Below are 20,453 nucleotides of genomic sequence, written 5' to 3'. Positions count from 1 at the left end.
GGCCTGGACCTAATTTGTTTGTTATGAATAAACAAGTTTGATTTATCCCGGCTTTGGACAGTATTTTAGTTATATCCAGGATGTGAGAGGAAAGATGGGATGCAACCCCATAATCATAGGATTCTGGCACGCCTAAGGTACGTAACTCTGTACAGCAAATTGCGGTGCCATAGACAAGTGCTGGTAAACTGATGTTGGTGGAACAAAATGCTACTAAAAATATTATCTCCGTATAATCACACTTAACACCTCTAGACACAGATCACACAACACAAACATCACTCAGGTTGATTTATTGTTATAGTAAATGTCTGTCAGTCAACAAATATGAATAACTCATATACAAAATACAGGATATACAAAGCACACAAAAGGACGGCATGATTCCATTCTTGGCAGCAACGCCCTTGCAGGTAAGGCGTTTAACAAAGCATAATATTAAAATCTTTGACAAAATTGATTGATAATCCACAACAGCAATATATTCTTTGAGACTCAACCTTTCGAAGAAACTCCTGCTGAGATTCAAGTTCAAATGAAGGGCACACGATCATGCCATGTCTCTGTTAACCTGTACGAAATGACATGTCGGTTTACTAATCAATTATCATTATTATTAATTAGTGTTATCATCACAAAGATATTGAGTGTTACACTTTGAAGAGTGAAATGAGTATAAACAAAGTGAATATACAGACATAAGTAAGTCCGACAGTCCACAATTAAAACAATAAAAAGAAGTACATATTAGTACTTGGTTGCGAACAGCAGCTGATGTGGACTACTACCCCATAGTTACTTACGGTATAGCAACTTGGTTTATATGTGTATCAGAAATATGGCCTCTGTTAACATAGTGAATTATCTTACACATCACTCCTATGTACAGTGTGACTCCAAACGTTTACAAAACCTTGTATCATGAAATCACAGAAGTAATGAATCTAACAGCAATCGCTGAACAAGGAATATGATGTCATAATATATTCACAAATGATCAATAACTATATCACAACGTTATGTATGATGAAACCCTTGTATATGTCAAACAAAATATTAATTACATACATCATGGAATGTATGATGTAAAGAACAATGTTTAAAAAATAAAAACTTCACTCACATTTTGAACATAGCTTTCCATAACATTTCAACATTATTGTGTATGTTTTGATAACAAGAGGAACTATATAGATCTATATAACTAGGACGGACATTTCTGGCAAGCCAATATTTATTTGTGACCATGTCAGTGTTGAAAACATTTAGAAAACCATGAATGTGTGACCATGAATTAGAGTATAACTTAATTTGATGGATATATACAAGAAACAGTTTGTAGCCCACATTGATTATTGCATTTTCTATTAACGAAAACTCATCTTTGACATGTCCAAGCTGAATCCATAATCATTCCAAAATATCCATAGGTTTATTATTAATATATCTTATTGGCATTTTATTAATTCAACAAATGAAAATATTACATTGAAAAACTAAATCTCGGTACCCAGCTGAGGTTAAGTAAATAATTGAGTGATTTCCCTACCACTATTAGGACTGGAACTATAACACTAAACTATTGCTGCACCTGACACTGTGCTGACACTGTGCTGACACTGCAGGAATTACTATAATTACATTGAGAGTGGACGGCTGTAAGTAAATGGATATAAAAATCAGTGTGTATGAGATTCACCCCATCACGACACATATAATTATTTTCTCGTGACTGAAAAAGGCACCAATAACGTTTTGCTATCACAAGTGTTTAACAAATCCTGAATATGGTAGACTGTTACAAGCATTCAAAGACACTATATCCTAAACCATTTCCTGTCAGTACTAAGATAACCAAGCACAAGGTAAGTGTGAATAACAACACTGTATCTCAGCTGTTCTGCATTTTCTATGAAAATGGTGTACTTTAAATATGAATAGGACAACAAAAGCTGAAAAAAGAAATTTCCAATCTCAAATCTTTACTTGATACCATTACCAGAATCAATAGTTTGATGTACCATATTCGACATAATAAGCGCTCCGCTCTAATAAGCGCCCACGGCGATATTTGCTAATATATTGGCTAGTGAACAATCCTAATTAGCACCCCTTCCGATTGATCAATGTACACAAGACCTATTTATTTGTGTATAATCCGCACTAGTGTGTAATATGCACCTCAATTATGGGCAATTGAATTCTGGAAAAATATATCTGTCGTACATAAACATTTCAGGCTGTCAGCATAAACCACGAAATGTATCTTTCAACTCTGTTGTTTTCACCAAAATAATATTCTGATAAGAGCCCCCTATTTCTAATTTTGAGAGCGCCCTGGGCGCTTATTACGTCGATTACGGTAAGTATTTTCGATACCATAAACACAAGATACAACACAATCTCCAACTACATTGATAACCTTGCCTCAATCTCACCCAGCACTTTATCACATATATCAGCTGTTGATTTTCACTAGGAATTCAATGATATGCATATATGCCATATTCTTTATTACTGATCATGCCATCAGATTTTATTATGAGATAAACTTCACTAAGTATCACAGTCAAGTTAACATCAGCACTGAAACATTAGTTACCATCTACAACCAAGATCTTCATCAATTAAATCATAACAGTGCAGTTGGTCCACGGATCCATGAGGATTTACTGAACAAATCATCAACATTTAACATGTGAAACCTCAGGTAATATATCAGGTAACAAATCAACTGAACTAGAGTTTCTAAAGTTAATGGCTACCTACAGAGACAACAAATAATGTTGAATATTTCATCTGAACATATTGGGGCTAGGGAGTTAATACATGAAAAAACAAGCTGGCTTTCAAATCCCAGGAATTCAGCAGATATTATAACTATAACAATGTACATAATGTCATTCACTAAGTTCCTCACAACGTCTGTTGTCAATGCGGTATCCGTCATGCATCAAGTAAATTTACCTTTATGCACAAATATCATTTATGGTAGAAATAAAGGCCTGCATCATCAGGTAACCATGGAGTTACTTGGAATTTGTAAAAGTCACATTATAACATTATGTTTGCTTCACAAATGTAACAAAACCTGCTTGTTTCCCAGTCATACAAACCAGATCAGATTACAGGACAGCTTCTCGATTAGAGGTGTTTGAGTTATGTTAGAGGCAATTATGTTGGAAAAGTTATAAAAATATATAGAACTGCTTGTGGTCACAGTTTATAGTAACGATATTCTCCTAGCAACTCGAGACTTCCATAAAGTTAAGATTTCCACATTGTGTCCTTGTACAGAAGTGCCCATACCCACAGACTGTTTGTTACCCCATGTGCATATATGTACAGTTGGCCCACTCAAACCTGGGTCAGAGAGTCATCTAGCTATCATACGTTGTGACCATACGAGTCATCCGCAACATCCTCCTCAATGAAGTCTCCCTCCTCGTCTTCAGGACTGCGGAAGCCATTCATCTTGTCAGGATCAATGGTCCGCGACAGTGGAACATCGAGTGCTCGATGAATTGCCTCTATTGTTTTTGTGTTAACATAGTAAGCAGGGTTACCTCCCTTTAACCTACTGCGCAATTCTTCAAGGCTGGAGTAGGCCTGGAAATAGAATTATTGATGAATGGACTGAAACTCTGGTGTTAGTATTGTCTCTCAAAACACACTACAATGTCTGTTTGATTATGAAAATATTCAATGAGAAATGACAAAGGTAAAGCTAACAATACAAACACAGTTACTTCTAACTACAACTTGTTTTCACCATGCTTAACAAAACACTGCATCTGATCTAACAATGAGTAATTCAACGACTGCCTTGTGCTGACCGACTGACTTTCTGAAGATACATGAAGTGAACTGTTTGTTTGTTCAGCACTATTCCCTCTGACACAACAGCTTGTAAATGTCACTGAAAGCTTAGACAATGATCCATGCAATCAGTCAAGCCACCCTGTCCGACTATCCAATCCTCTTTATATGACTCAATGATTATCAGATACTTGAGAACCTATTCTTCCTGGAATTGACTGGAGGTTGTGAAAGGTTGTGAAAGGTTGTGAAATGAGGTAAACTAGGGTGTAACACCGCAAACAAGATTATTGCCCTTATATACCAACATGTGTGTGTGGCTGCTTGTACTAGTCCGGACTGATGCTGATATATAGTGCTAGCCCACTGAGATACCATGCCTCTGTTTAACATGAATACCTCCTCAGTTACAGAATAATGACACAAGGTGACAAGTACCATCTTTTAATGTCTTTAGACATGACACGGCTGGAGATTGAACCACCAACCTTCCGATCTCCAGGCAGACGCTCTATTCACTAGTGGTCAATTCACACTGGAGGATTGAAATATGTAAATGACTGCATGCTCTACTAACCGCCTTCCATCTCTCCCTCCTGGCAAAGTGCTCAATCATGAAGCCGAGGACATCCCCAACACGAACACCACTGTCTAGGTCGGTCTCCTCCAGCAACACCTGGCACTGTTTCATGGCTTCTTCCGAGTTCTCCTCGTACACCCTGGCAACCAGAAAACACATGTTGATGAAATAAATCAACAGCCTCATACATATTTCATTATAACATATTTATACCATGCACAACCTTACGTATGCTTTCTGATATGTGAGAGAGTCTAATGCCGTTTTGAACAGTGTGTCATCTTCATAGTAGAGGAAAGCCCAAAAGTGATTTGGGTCACAGTCAATTTAGAACTGAGGAAATAGTGCCGACAGAGCTTCATTATGATCAGAGAGACTGGGATTGGAACCACTATGAGTGGCAGATCCTTGCAGCTAAGGGAGATAAGTCTGGATGGTGAGTTGAGGTGCCTCAGACGGCCTCCAATGTCCCTTTGGATATCTGAGATGAGGGACTGGTAGGATAATGTTAATAGTTGAAATGTGGTGTTCATTTCTTCTGGAAGCAATGTTACTCAATTTTCATTTCAGTTTATAAATGATTCTTTTGATTAATATTCAGTGCAGATTTGAGTCATTTCATTAATTTCACTTGAAATTTCATGAAATGCAGCAGTACTTAGGATATGACTACAAAGAAGGAAGCACACATGATATCAGTGTAAGTAAACTGGAAAATGTAAGTAAACTGGAAAAAATTCAACCTCTGCCTGACCCTGACTGTAACTGATGGTAATCCTGACCCTGACCCTGACCCTAAATCTAATCCTGACCCTAAATCTAACCCTGATCCTAACCCTAAATCTAACCCTGACGGTGACCCAAAATCTAGTCCTGACCCTAAATCTAACCCTGATCCTGACCCTAAATCTAACCCTGATCCAGACCCTATATCTAACCCTGACCTTGACCCTAAATCTAATCCAGATCCTGACCCTAAATCTAACCTTGACCCTGAGTCTAACCCTGATGCTAACCCTTACACTAAATCTGACCCCAACCCTAAGTCTAACCTTGACCATGACCCTAAATCTAACCCAGACCCTGACCCTAAATCTAACCTTGACCATGACCCTAAATCTAACCTTGACCATGACCCTAAATCTAACCCTGACCATGACCCTAAGTCTGACCCTGATCCTAAATCTAACCTGAGTCTAACCCTGACCCTAACCTTGACCCTAAATCTAACCTTGACCATGATCCTAAGTCTAACCTTGACCATGACCCTAAATCTAACCCAGACCCTGACCCTAAATCTAACCTTGACCATGACCCTAAATCTAACCTTGACCATGACCCTAAGTCTCACCCTGATCCTAAATCTAACCTGACTCTGAGTCTAACCATGACCCTAACCTTGACCATGACCCTAAATTTAAACCTGACTCTGAGTCTAACCCTGACCCTAACCTTGACCCTGACCCTAAAATTAAACCTGACTCTGACCCTAAATCTGACCCTGACCCTGATCCTAAATCTAACCCTGACCTGAGTCTAACTAACCATAACCATTACTGGTCAAGAGATATGCAGCTATGTCTATTCATACAGTTTGCACAATTAATTTTTTGGTTCATCAAAATGATCTGTCAATAATAAAATGAATAATACTAACAAATAAAGTAAAATCCTCTAGATCTACTGAGATTTGTTGCCATATAATAAACCCTACGTGTCGCCCCATGTTTACATAACAGCATGCAAAGAAAACCAACCTTCTGGCCTGCACAAACTTCTTGATAAGTGTCATCTTGTGTTTGAGGTGCGCCAGTTTCTCCTCCTGCTGAGTCTCGTCCGCCACCTTCGCTTTACTCAAGCACTTGTAGGCCTCCCCCAGGGCCCCCAGCGCCTTGTCGTAGTTCTGATACTCATCTATCTCCACCTTGGATAGACACACAGGGAATCACTTACAATGACAATACACGTATAATACATCTCCAATGTCCATCTATAGACACACAGGGAATCACTTACAATGACAATACACGTATAATACATCTCCAATGTCCATCTATAGACACACAGGGAATCACTTACAATGACAATACACGTATAATACATCTCCAGTGTCCATCTTTCAGTTCCACTAGTCACAATATGATTGCACATAATGCCAAGAGGAAAAAGCTGTACGTCTTATTCATCTCAGCTGTGAATGATAATCCCACTCACAGTGGCTACGCATGGACATGATTTCTAGTCCATCTCTCTACCTATGACTGCAACCACACTGACAGACAGTACTTATCTGTTACCTGTCACTCTACTGTCTCTAGGAAGAAGAAACAAACAAAAAAGCTTTTCATGTCTATTCCATATCGGACTTAAAATAAACATAATCTCACATATCTATATTGCCCAGATCAGATAGATATCCAGGTTTAGAATTTAACTTAAAATAATAATAATAATAATGATGATGATGATGATGATGATGATGCTACTACTACTACTACTACTACTACTACTACTACTACTATCACTATTTAAGCACTATTCTACACACAAAAAACCAACATTATTAAGATTTAATTTAGAAAAAGTCAGCATGAATAGCATATTATCATTTATTGTGTACCTGAGCACATGCATCGTAGAATCCTGCCAACAAGTCGAGTGCCCGGCCCTTTGTGTAGAAGCCAATGATGCTCTTCATGATCTCAGGGTCCTTTCTCCAGTCAAGAGACTGGAGATAGTTCGCTGCCATCACATAGATTTCCCGCTGACGAGACACACCAGCGAAGAACACAATCTTCTCAGTGTCACCTGACTTCAACAGTGCTTTCATAGCCTGAACACAACAAAGAGTCCTTACAACATCTTAAATAATCATGGCAACAGTTGTTTGATGGGCTATGACATGTCCCCAATCCTGACTCTTTTTCCACAAGCCATGTTAGGCAGTGGCTAAAGTAATTCATTATTTTACATAATAACAGCAGTCTGTAAATAATGGTGTATGAACCAAACAATCCAGTGATTAACATCATGAGCATCGATCTATACAACGGGGATATCATGAAACCCATTAACCAAGTCAGCAAGTTTGACCACTCAAACCTTTAGTCGCCTCTTTAGACAAGCATAAGACCAATTCTAACCCAGATCTTCACATGTCGTCTGGGAATGTACTAGACTGAGTAATGAGAGGGGGGTTTAATGCTTAGTCAGCAATATTTCACCACATAACACAGGTGACACAAACTATGCTACACAAGACATCCTCCTCCAACATGTCCTACCTTCATCTTGTTGCCAGCCTGGGTGAACTTCTTGGTGGCGATGTGGTACTGTCCCTGGTGCATGCACACATCGGCTATACCTTCCAGGATCTTCAGCCGGTCCATCGTGTCGTTCTCACCCTCTACCTTCTCTGGTGTCAGTTTATCTGCAAGGTCTTCAGTGATCTCCACATGTCGCTCCATACAGATTTTCAGAGCATCGATATACTGTACCAACAATCACAGAGTTGTAAGGATATAACAAAGACTCTCATAAGAGCATCGATATACTGAACCAACAATCAGAGTCATAAGGACACAATACAACCTCTCAGAGCATCGATATACTGTACCAATTCCTCTGTCAACCACTATCAATTCCTCGCTAAAGACAGATCTCATATATACACAAAGTCCTCTACCTATCTAACAATTAAACAAGTTGACAATTAAAAACACTTCATTCTACAGTAAACATTGCATTAGAAAAAGATTGCTGGATGCTGAATTTTACAAGTGTGTTCTACTAAGGTGCTACTTAACATGTTCTTACAGGCAGGTGTAAAATGCAATCAGTATCATGCAAGTGTATATTGGCTGGTGATGGTGAAATACTTGAGATCCAAGATCTTCCATTCAGGAAGGATAGTGACATTTCCTTGAGGACTACCACTTTTACCATCAGGTACATGGCAACTCTCTCCCTGGTGGTATCTAGGAACCAAGGGAATGATTTGGAAATTGGACAAAAAGTTGGCGAGGTATTCATGTTTCATGCAAGTCCTACCTTCTTCCCTATAGCCAGGAGGTCCACAGCCTTGTCGTACTGCCCATTCTCCAGGAAGAAGTCCGCACACTGTTGAAGCAGCTCTGGGTCGGCTCTCTCATCCAGGTCACCTGATATCAGCTGTAGAGCACCGAACTGCTTCGTCTTGAAGGCAAGGTCCAGGGCCTTAGAAAAGTTGCCAGCCTGAAACAGATATTGAGATGTCTTAAAGTGTGTGTTCCAGAACCTGAAGTAAGCCAAGTAAGTAATTACATAAATCAATACCAGACTTCTATGTGTGAGTGAGTGAGTGAGTGAGTGAGTGAGTGAGTGAGTGAGTGAGTGAGTGAGTGAGTGAGTGAGTAATGTGGGCGGAAAGTCCGAAGTAATGCAGGTCTCAGATGTTTACCACTTCGGTGAAACCATGAGTAGTGGCATGGTGCTGACAAACCTAGAAAGATAGTCGGGGAGAACCGGGATTCAATCACACAATCATAGGTTTCTGGCACGCCCAAGGGACGCAACTTTGCACCCTGAATCTCGGGCCACCCATGCCCCCTCTATGTGCAACATACACAAAGATACTGATCATAATCACACGAATGCACGTTGAAAATCATGAAGGAATATTTCAAACAAGTTTCATCATGAGAGACAAGTCTTTTGTGACAAAGGTGGATGGGTCAGCAGTTTGGATGGACTAATGTACTGAAAAAAATAATCCTCCCCTAATGCTTGTCATATTTTTGAAAAAGACCCTCCCTATGGCCTTGTACATTTTATCATGACCCTCCTCTAAAGACAAAATCAAAACGCATTAGGAAAAGTCAAATTTTCCAAGATCCTCCCCAAATATGTGTTTTATTTTTTATGACTATCCCCAAGAGGCATTCCCTCTAAACCGCAACCCTATCATAATGACCCGTGCCTTAATGTTGGGTAACCAAACACGGCCCTAGCCATAAGTATGAGGGACAATGCAACCTACGACAACAGGTTCTGTCAGATAAGGAATGCATCTGTGCCCTTTGCACCCCCTCCAACACAATGGAAGATACAGAAACAGATCCAAGCTTCACCTTATGATACAGCATGACGGCCTTGTCATTGTAGCGTGGGTGTTGCTCATAGTAGCGTGCTGCCTCCATCATGTCCTCGGGACGCCCCAGCAGAGCAAGGTTCAGCAGCTGTTCCTCCTGGCCATGCTCCTGGGAAACAAACATCACGTCCATGGTCCATCAATACTGAACACAGTCGGGCAAACAAACATCACGTCCATGGTCCATCAATACTGAACACAGTCGGGCAAACAAACATCACGACAATGGTCCATCAATACTGAACACAGTCGGGCAAACAAACATCACGTCCATGGTCCATCAATACTGAACACAGTCGGGCAAACAAACATCACGTCAATGGTCCATCAATACTGAACACAGTCGGGCAAACAAACATCACATCCATGGTCCATCAATACTGAACACAGTCGGGCAAACAAACATCACGTCAATGGTCCATCAATACTGAACACAATCGGGCAAACAAACATCACGTCCATGGTCTATCAATACTGAACACAGTCGGGCAAACAAACATCACGTCCATGGTCCTTCAATACTGAACACAGTCTGGGACATGGACATCTCTTAACACTCCATGGCATCAGAAAATCCAGACTGTGACCAATAACACTAGTTAACATTGATCTGGTAAAGAAGTGAATGAGAATCTCTGCTTACCTTACACAAGCGGATAGCACTACCAAAGGCCTGTGATCTGGTAAAGAAGTGAATGGCCTCTTTGATCTGGTCCTGGTTCTCATACTGACGGGCCAGGTAGTAGCAGGCTGCCTTGTCTCCGGTCTCGTTACACACCTCCGCTGCCTACAACCACACAATGTTCAGCTGCACTACAGTTAGCACTATAAGTATGTTCGGGATGAACTTTTGGTTTCTTTTAGATAGAACACAATAAGAGAACACAGTTGCTTCTAAGGCATATATGTGATGCAGTAAGAAATGACTGCTAAAGACTTGATTTGTGTCACTTGAAGTTTGTAAACAGGGTACAATTGTTTCATGGAGTCTATATGTTGAAGAAGAACCAGTAAGTGTTGTCCTAAACTGTATTTCGGTATGACTGACCTTGTCAATCTGTCCACAGAAGCAGTAGACTCGAACAAGGGAGAAGAAGTCCTGGGCCTCCTCATAGAACTGTAACGCCACATCCATCTCAGCATTACTCTCCATAAACTGGGCCCACCATTTACGCAGGGACCTTGATAACATAGCACAGATCTCAGTCATCACCAGCACAAATCTCAGGTAGCACCAATAATCTTCAACAGTCACAATTTGAAAACATTACATATTTTAACCTCTTTCTTTCTGTTCCCAAAGTTCATCAATTTGGTGATGAGTACAAAAAGCCTTGGGTCATTTTCAGACATTTTGATTAGGGCATGTGGGGTGGTGGTGGAAGAGGGAGGGCGGGGGGCAGTCTTTAAAAAGACACCATGACTGATGGGCTTACTTGTCTTTGCTCCTCTGGATGTACTGTTCCAGAGACTCAGGGTCTTCATACAGCATCCTGGGCACCTCGAACCTGTGTGTCTCCGACTTCTCAAAGCTGAAAACAATCACTCAAATTAGCAAACATCAATAAAAAATGAAACAGGGAGGGTTTAATATTTCCTGCAGAAATCAGTTTGACATAAAACATTCCATCCAATCACACTGGAACAAACTACTTTTAGACCTAACAATTTCTAGATACAGTTAAGAACTTAATGATATAGTGAAGAGAAGTAACAGACACTTAGCCATGTACATAAATATGTTAGCGAGTTGGATTTAACTACACTTTGGACAGTATTCCAGTTGTATCACAATGTGTCAGGTTAATCATGTTAACGCAGATGTAGTGAGTGAGTGAGTTGGGTTAAATGCCACTTTTAACAGTATTCCAGTCATATCGTGGCGTGTCAGCTTATTGAGGGAGAAAAGCCTGATGTAATTTAGGTCTCAGACGTTTACCACTTCAGTGAAACTCTGGTGCTGACAAACCTAAAAACATAATTGGGGCGAACCAGGATTCAAACCCACGATCATAGATTTCTGCGTGCCTAAGGGACGCAACTGTGCACAGCAAATCACAGCATCTTGGACGACTGGGCCACCTGTGCCCTCCAACGCAGATGTAGAAGTTTACTGGAATGGGTATGGTGCTGACCATGATGTCAAAACAAGAACTATTATCAAGGTGAAACTAGGATTTAAAACCATGATTATAAGATCCAGGCACACCTAAGGGACTAAACTCAGCACAGCAAAATGCGGCAGCACTGAGCCACCTCATGCATAATCAAGAATAGGACTGAGAGGCCATGAACATTTCTTTTGTTTATTGTCCTCACTTTGGAATGGCTCCTGATGTGTTTCCGTTCTCCTCCAGATGCCGGGCATAGTTGTAGTAGGTGGTCCTGAGATGGATTCTGTCGTACATCTCAGCTGTCTCCAGGGCCTTTCCCCACTGCCCTCCACTCTGGTAGAACTCATTCAGGAGATCGTAACGCTTGCAGTTCTTCAGTAACCTCTCTGCATCTTCCTTTAGTACAGAAAATTGTAATGTCAAAATAACAGTAACTGCAGAGTGGTCAATTAAACACAATCCCTTAATGTCTTAATTTATTCATTTTTAAAGTGGCCTAAACTCAGGAGTAGTAAATCAACTGTTGCCATGACTCTAACGTGTGGTCAGAGTTCCTTCAAGAAGCATGTGAACAAACTTCACCTCTATCACCCGTGAATACATACGGACCCTTTAGGGTAGTCACTATTTTATACCAGGACACGAAGCAGCGACCTAGTCCCAGAGATAAGGAAACCAGCCAGTGCTCAGACCATCAGCTTACATCAGCACTAGACCCGTGAAGCTCCGGGGCGACTAACGGGATCGGGTGGTCAGGCTTGCTAACTTGGTTGATGCATGTCATCGTATCCCAATTGCGTTAATCGATGCTCGATCACTGGATTGTCTGGTCCAGACTGGATTATTTACAGACTGCCGTCATAAAGCTGGAATATTGCTGAATGCGGCGTTAAACAACAAACAAACAAACATCAGCTCTATGTACCATGTGCATAGCCTCTACACATTGCTTCAATATCAGGCAATGGTAGGCTTCCACAAACTTCATGCACAGTAGGGTACACAGAACTTTCCTGAGTTACACATGGCCTTATTCCAATACCTGACTAAACACAGACGTGTAATTAGTATACTGTTTGTCGGTATTACAGTATAATAAAGACGTTTTTGTCAACGGTGTCATCCATCATCTTCTATGAAATGCCTATCAAGCAATTTAAACTTATCAATGTTCACAAATATTTGTTTTTGAGGACTGTGCAAGGTGTATGAGATATGATGTTAATATTCATAGTTGAATGGAAAACTTTAATACAATGTATATTTACAGTGACATTAATATTCTAAGTAACTGACATGCACAAAGTTTCTCATCACTACTTCACAGGATTGTTCACCATGTTCGTCCCCTGACTACACATGGACAATATTTTGGTATAGATCCTTATACTGTTGTCAAGCAAGACTGAATAATGAACATGGTACAGAATTATAAATGGTGTGTGAAGGATTCACAGTAACAACAATTATCATTCATCAGAGGAATTAAAATGAGAAGGTTAATAACAAACAAAAGAAAATACATTGATAAGTTTCCAAAAATTGTTGAAATATTCAATGTATTGACAATAATCTACAGCCTCCAGACTGCGTAGTTCCATCCCAGTACTTACAAACAATCCTAGTTGTATGGCTAATGTGGCCACCCTGGCATCCAGCTCAGCTTCTCGGTGTGCTTCGCGCAGCGCCTTGGCTCCCCGAGCATGCCCCATGTTGCCCAGACACACGTACGCCACATCCAGCCGCCGACTCTTCACGCACATCTTGGCCATGTTCTCCCACACCGACTCGCTGTCAAACAAACCACACAGATCAATAAATACACAATCATGTCAGGCAGGTTTTACATCATCTAAAAATAAGATAAGAAGTAGCCTTTACTCATAAATGATAAGAACGACAAGCATACCTAATGCAATAAGTTAACAGCACCTTGAAACATCTGTACCTCATTCAAAAATAGACTTAAAATCCTGAACTACCCATGTACTTTATCATCTGAAAGTACAGCCTCCCAAAGCCACAAAACACATTCCAAAACAGCACTGTGAGGACAAGGACTGTGTGTCACAACATACCTCTTGATGAGCTTGATAGCTTTAAACGCCTCGTCCATGTTGCCTATTGTAAGATAGTAGCTGAAGTTCATCATGGCATCTCTTGTGCCTTTATCACTGTTCTCCAGACCAACAAAGTCACGCAGAACTTTCCTGAACACCAGCTTGGGGTAGATTGCTGTCCCAGTCTCAGATTTGACCACATTGTCTTCCTGCTGATTGGCAGCCTCGGATGATGTGTTCTCCGGCTGAAATAGAACAGTCAGTAAGAAAGGGAATGAGTGACATGCAAAGATGTCCAGAAAGCCAAAAAAGGAGGAGCGAGGGAGGAGGTTGTACACTGATTTCAATAATAATCTTACAGCATCATTACCATGACTATCCGTTTATTTGTTTGATGTTGATGCCACAATCATCAACAGTCCAGTTATAAGATGGTGACCTGTAAATAAACGATTCTTGACCAGACAAACCAGTGATTGATATTATGAGTGAGTGAGTGAGCATGGTTTCAAGCTGCTTTTAGAAATATTCCAGCAATGTCATGGTGGGGGACACCAGAAATGGGCTCCACACATTGTACCCATGTGGGGAATCAAACCCAGGTCTTCGGCATGACGATTGAATGCTTTTACCACAAGGCTACCCCACCGCCCCTGATATTATGAGGCAGAGTCCACGTGCAGGGTACATTGACATGCTATAAGTCACTGAGTCTGACCACCCGATCCATCATGGTGGTTTGTACACAAGCAGAGGTTCCTGGGGACCATGTCTAACCCAGCATCCCAACTGGGGGCCAAGTCTAACCCAGCATCCCAACTGGGGACCACATCTAACCCAGCATCCCAACTGGGGGCCACGTCTAACCCAGCATCCCAACAGGGGGCCATGTCTAACCCAGCATCCCAACTGGGGGCCAAGTCTAACCCAGCATCCCAACTGGGGACCATGTCTAACCCAGCATCCCAACAGGGGGCCATGTCTAACCCAGCATCCCAACTGGGGGCCAAGTCTAACCCAGCATCCCAACAGGGGGCCATGTCTAACCCAGCATCCCAACTGGGGGCCATGTCTAACCCAGCATCCCAACTGGGGGCCATGTCTAACCCAGCATCCAAAGTGGGAACCATGTCTAACCCAGCATCCCAACTGGGGACCACGTCTAACCCAGCATCCCAACTGGGGACCACGTCTAACCCAGCATCCCAACTGGGGGCCATGTCTAACCCATCATCCCAACTGGGGGCCATGTCTAACCCAGCATCCCAACTGGGGGCCATGTCTAACATGGCATCCCAACGGGGGCCATGTCTAACCCAGCATCCCAAATGGGGACCATTTCTAACCCAGCATCCCAACTGGGGGCAATGTCTAACCCAGCATCCCAACTGGGGACCACGTCTAACTCAGCATCCAAAGTGGGGACCATATCTATTGATTTTCATTCTTCTATTCTACAAGGACTTCTTGAAATGACCTACCCTCTTTATGAAATAGTGATAGGGAACTTCCACTCCCATGAGAGCAGTGACTTGTGGGGGAAGACTGAAGCTGTCTTGAATGAGGATACCATTCTCTTGTGTGCAGAAGAGAGACACCACCATCAGTTCAACCTGAAAAACACCCAAAACATATTACTGACTTCAAGCTGTAAAGCTGCAAACAACCAACATCTTACAGAAATCAGTACAAAATAGGTAAAGTTAGGCCCCCCAAAATAATAGTCTTGGTTCTCAGGCACCACCCGCATCATCATAAAGTCTGTCGCACATTTCGGGGGTTTTCCATTAAAAAAAAAATGTAAACACCCTAATAATTAAAAACAATGCAATACAATATAGCAGGCAGTTACTTCCCTTTACATGCGCACTGCTTTACTGTGCATCTTGTATTATGGTCATGTCGGCAGGAGTTTGAGAGCTTCTTTATGTAGGGAGGCCGGCCCTTTTCCAGGTTGATGGTACACAACTCTTTATTTGGTCACATAATAGCCCCAGCCCATCACCCACCCGCACCATATTTTCAAAAGTCATTGCCTGAGAACCAATTCTTTTAGTTCTTAAGCCTTAAGTTTCTCTGAACAGTTTTTCAAACCTTATTTATGGCAAAGTGATCTTAGCACTAAGACAATGGCAACTCCCATACTTATAACACAGATTACAACAATCATAGCGTTAAGATGGCTTTGTGGTATTGGGCCCTTTCCTATCATAGTTCCCCAGTATTTACCGGGCCATCATCAACAGCTTTAGTGAGAGATGGTTTCCTCTTGATTTCCCTGCTCTTCTCCTGCTCCACTGCCATAGCCTCACACACCAGCAGCTTGGGCTCAAGGGGGTCCCAGTAGTGAGATGTCGGGCGTCGACCTGCGATGTCCTTCGCAGCCTGGTTCTTACCCCTAGAGGAATTTCACATACATGCATTGACTGTTCTGGACATTGACATTTATGTCATTATGCAAAATTATAGAGAAAATACAGCGTTAGGAAGCGGTTCTAGTCCTAGTCCTTGCCAAATTGCCCAATAGTTAAGGTATCATAAGAACTAGTATTTTTAAGGGTATGGACATATGTTATCGTTACAAGGATTAGTGGATTAAACATGTTAGTTTCTACCGCTGAAATAGATATCAACCATAACATGGTTTAAGTCAGAAATCATGAGGACCTGTTGGTTCCGAAAGTAGATTTGGGGCTTGGTTGCTAGTTGATTCTACTTCCTGAATCGACAGATTTCTCAATTACAGAATCATAATCATCACTGCCTGAGACATTTGAGGCACATATACCCCTTTCTACTTGTTCAGAAGGAACTGTAAAATTACAGTGAGTGAGCAAGTAAGCACTGAAGGCACTTTAGATAAGTCCTCCAAGCCTCTGCAATGTGTAGTGCACATACCTTTCAGCATCATTGGTATCGGATTCATTCTCCTCCTCAGCCCCGTCAGGAGGGGGGTAGTCGTCCTGCTCCCCCCGGCCCGTCTGGAAGTTGAAGTACTGTACACTGTCTGTCTCAACATCCCAGACGTACAACTTGCTGTCAAAGGTGTTGTGTTGCAGCTTCACCATCACACTCACTCTGTTGCCGGAGCAGTTACAGCGGGCGGAAAGAATGGTGCCAAAGTCATGGACAGATTCAGATATGTTCTTTGGATTACTGTGGGCCTTCGCTTCCCTGAAGTAAAGAACATATATTAGCATCATCAATAATTCAAGTATTATTTCTCTCATGATCACATCTTCCTGGGGCAAGGGAGTTAACGGACTGCAACAGTTCTGTTTCCATCCTTGCCAAACTAGGCTTGAATTATGGAGTTATAGTTTGGATGGACTAACGAGTCCAATCAAAATTACGTAAAGAAATCCACATCCGGTTTGTCAACTGCCTTTCTGATTTTTGTCAATTGCAGGATTTGTAACGCATGTGTACTGCTCGGCATGAACAGATATTTTCAAAATCTTTTCATCTTTTTAATCAAGGTGCTCACGTGATTTGATGCACTTTGTGACGTAAGACCTGTTTTGTTACAATATAGATCTTGATTATCGATCAGATCGTCTTCACTGGGTGCCGCCATTTTGTTTGAAGCAAATGCATGTGATATGAGAAGTGGAATCTGATTGGTTGATGGGAGGGTCATAGAAGGGACAACTTGTGATGACCAGTGGTGGTGCTATGATCAAGCCCACAAATTCCAGCCTGGTACGGCAAGGGTGGAAACTGGACTTTACAGTCAGTTAACTCCCCTGCCAGAGGAAGATGGCATGATCAGAATGGCCTTGAATCAATCCTAATTTCACCAAGATTTAATCATAAGCAATACACATAGTGTACTGGTAAATGTTGCTGATATTTCTTTCTCTGTTACAAGGTATGGCAGATCCTTTACCTAACAATGTTGTTCTAGAAGTATGTATGGACTACACTTTGTAACAATATTGTGCTTAATATTTCTCATGTTTTCAACACGACCAACCTGCGAGAGAGGTCGTAGACTCGGAGGGTTCCATGTTCTGTGGCCACAGCCAAGAAGTTACCACAGATGTTGATACAGCAGGGGTTTCCCTCAACCTCAGAAAATGTCATGTGCTGTTTAATTGTTCCCTGGAAACAACAGTTGAGACATTGTTCAGCAAACATGCTGGATAAATAACAGCAAAAGAAAGGTTTATTAGAGCAAACTGGATTTGTAAACAGTGTGCTTCTCCATCACCTGTGAATACTAAGAGCTGCTTCTAACCAACAGTGGAGGAAAGCCAGCAAGTGCTCAGACCCGTGAGTGTGAAGCATACACTGCACTATCAGCAATGCTTCCCACGTGATGTGTGCAACATGTGCCACAGCCTTGTGCCTCTATGCTCTACACAATGACAATGCTTTAATTTCATATATTAGATAGCTTAAGGATAAATCAAAAAGAACAATGAAGAACAAAGTGTGATTTATTTCACGATAAACATTGTTCTATCATGACATCATATCTGGAGATTCGAACATGTGCTCGCAACTTGATGACTTTGTATATTAGTCAACGTCTTTTTGAGAGGGGAGTGTCTAGTGAGTTGTTCCCTATATATGAAGGTGGACAATGCAGATAAAAGCAATGGCCTAACATTTGCATTGAAAAGCGAGAAAGACACAACAATCAGTATTGGGAGAAAACCAACAGGTAATCAACGGGAGGATTGTGAGAATATGCGTGAAATAACTACCTGTCCGACATTACCGAGGTCGGATTCTATTCAGGAAGTCATCCTTATTAAAATACAGGTAAATATTTTTAAAGCTTGTATGTTTTATCATGATCCTTAGAGAGGATGTACACAATGTGGATATCTCATATAAGAAATAAAAGTCCTGTGGTCATTGTCTCTTGCACAGTGAGTGAGTGAGTGAGTGAGTGAGTGAGTGAGTGAGTGAGTGAGTGAGTGAGTGAGTGAGTGAGTGAGTGAGTGAGTGAGTGAGTGAGTGAGTGAGTGAGTGAGTGAGTGAGTGAGTGAGTGAGTGAGTGAGGTAGGTTTTACGCCGCTATCATGGCGGGGGACACCAGAAATGGGCTTCACACACTGTACCAATGTCGGGAATTGAACCCTGGTCTTCGGCCTGACGAGCAAAGCTTTAACCACTAGGCTACAAGAACGCCCCTATTTCTTAAGTAATGGTAGAGTTCTCACACGGTTCATGCACACAGTTGCCATCACGTGACTTCAGGGAGTTAGGAATGGTCTCACTTCACTGGCTTACTACATGTCTTCACAGGTGACGGAGGAACGCAGCGGATACAAGCCGGGGAAGTATTGACGGGGGTTAGATATGCAGTCAAAACTTTGCCTCCACTGGATTCAATCAGGGGAGATAACCTCACTTTGCATGACACAATTATTACAACTGTGTAATGGAAACGTCTCATTAAGTTGTTATCTCCCTATTGATGCTGTAAGTTAATCATCATAACATCAAGTCTCATTTAGAATGGATTCTACTATATGTACAGAAAGAAATCTTTGTGATACCTGGAATGTTTTATCATGATCCTTAGAGAGGATGTACACAATGTGGATATCTCATATAAGAAATAAAAGTCCTGTGGTCATTGTCTCTTGCACAGACAGTGAGTGAGTGAGTGAGTGAGTGAGTGAGTGAGTGAGTGAGTGAGTGAGTGAGTGAGTGAGTGAGTGAGTGAGTGAGTGAGTGAGTGAGTGAGTGAGTGAGTGAGTGAGTGATTGAGGTTTTACGCCGCTATCATGGCGGGGGACACCAGAAATGGGCTTCACACACTGTACCAATGTCGGGAATTGAACCCTGGTCTTCGGCCTGACGAGCAAAGCTTTAACCACTAGGCTACAAGAACGCCCCTATTTCTTAAGTAATGGTAGAGTTCTCACACGGTTCATGCACACAGTTGCCATCACGTGACTTCAGGGAGTTAGGAATGGTCTCACTTCACTGGCTTACTACATGTCTTCACAGGTGACGGAGGAACGCAGCGGATACAAGCCGGGGAAGTATTGACGGGGGTTAGATATGCAGTCAAAACTTTGCCTCCACTGGATTCAATCAGGGGAGATAACCTCACTTTGCATGACACAATTATTACAACTGTGTAATGGAAACGTCTCATTAAGTTGTTATCTCCCTATTGATGCTGTAAGTTAATCATCATAACATCAAGTCTCATTTAGAATGGATTCTACTATATGTACAGAAAGAAATCTTTGTGATACCTGGAATGTTCTGACTTGCACTTTGTTTCCCTCAATGGTGTACACATTTTGTTCATACAGGCAGACAAGCTGTGCTTCAGTGGTGAATGAACCTGGGAATAAACAGAATCGTTTTCATCTGAAGAAAAGGGACAGAGTTGAACTTTGAAGATGATTCCAAGAATGTATTCGGACATGCAACTCAATGTGATTATTATATGCACAACACTATATCAAGTCATTACTTTTAACATTGCACACACAACCATATGTAATGGTTCAATCTCATGCATTCAGTTCAAAGTTTGATTGTACTGTAATCATTTTAATCTGTTTGATGTTCTTAAAGACTTCTACCTGCAGCCTTCAGGACTAGTTTGTCAGCTGAATATTCATAGATGATGACTCGTTTTCCATTCCACACAGCAAGGACATCCTAAAACAGAATTATTATCAATATTGTAAGGAGACCTTGAAACATACTATTAAAGAAACATCTCAATCTTTTCGAAGACAGTTAATCCACAGAGCACAATTAGAATCAAAGCA

General features: G+C 41.5%; 1 protein-coding gene across 1 annotated transcript in view; it reads right to left on the bottom strand.

Moving 5' to 3' along the window:
- Positions 1–287: 287 nt before the first annotated feature.
- The window catches only part of LOC139468545 (intraflagellar transport protein 140 homolog), a 32,517-nt gene continuing 12,351 nt past the window's right edge, over positions 288–20,453 (bottom strand). Inside the window, exons 11-29 of the mRNA XM_071250593.1 lie at positions 20,262–20,340; positions 19,926–20,017; positions 17,678–17,805; positions 16,600–16,875; positions 15,931–16,099; positions 15,183–15,314; positions 13,720–13,946; positions 13,255–13,432; positions 11,847–12,037; positions 10,964–11,059; positions 10,576–10,708; positions 10,171–10,314; positions 9,508–9,636; positions 8,450–8,632; positions 7,684–7,890; positions 7,020–7,232; positions 6,157–6,323; positions 4,397–4,538; positions 288–3,609 (exon numbers count right to left, since the gene is read on the bottom strand). Coding sequence (XP_071106694.1) covers positions 3,388–3,609; positions 4,397–4,538; positions 6,157–6,323; positions 7,020–7,232; positions 7,684–7,890; positions 8,450–8,632; positions 9,508–9,636; positions 10,171–10,314; positions 10,576–10,708; positions 10,964–11,059; positions 11,847–12,037; positions 13,255–13,432; positions 13,720–13,946; positions 15,183–15,314; positions 15,931–16,099; positions 16,600–16,875; positions 17,678–17,805; positions 19,926–20,017; positions 20,262–20,340 — 3,108 coding nt within the window. The 3' untranslated portion in view covers positions 288–3,387. The remainder of the gene's footprint in view (positions 3,610–4,396; positions 4,539–6,156; positions 6,324–7,019; positions 7,233–7,683; positions 7,891–8,449; positions 8,633–9,507; positions 9,637–10,170; positions 10,315–10,575; positions 10,709–10,963; positions 11,060–11,846; positions 12,038–13,254; positions 13,433–13,719; positions 13,947–15,182; positions 15,315–15,930; positions 16,100–16,599; positions 16,876–17,677; positions 17,806–19,925; positions 20,018–20,261; positions 20,341–20,453) is intronic.

This window comes from Haliotis cracherodii, unplaced genomic scaffold (assembly GCF_022045235.1).
Source record: "Haliotis cracherodii isolate W230 unplaced genomic scaffold, xgHalCrac1.p SCAF_2, whole genome shotgun sequence".
In the NCBI taxonomy this organism is placed as follows: Eukaryota; Metazoa; Mollusca; class Gastropoda; order Lepetellida; family Haliotidae; genus Haliotis; species Haliotis cracherodii.
This window is presented reverse-complemented; position numbering and strand designations above follow the sequence as displayed.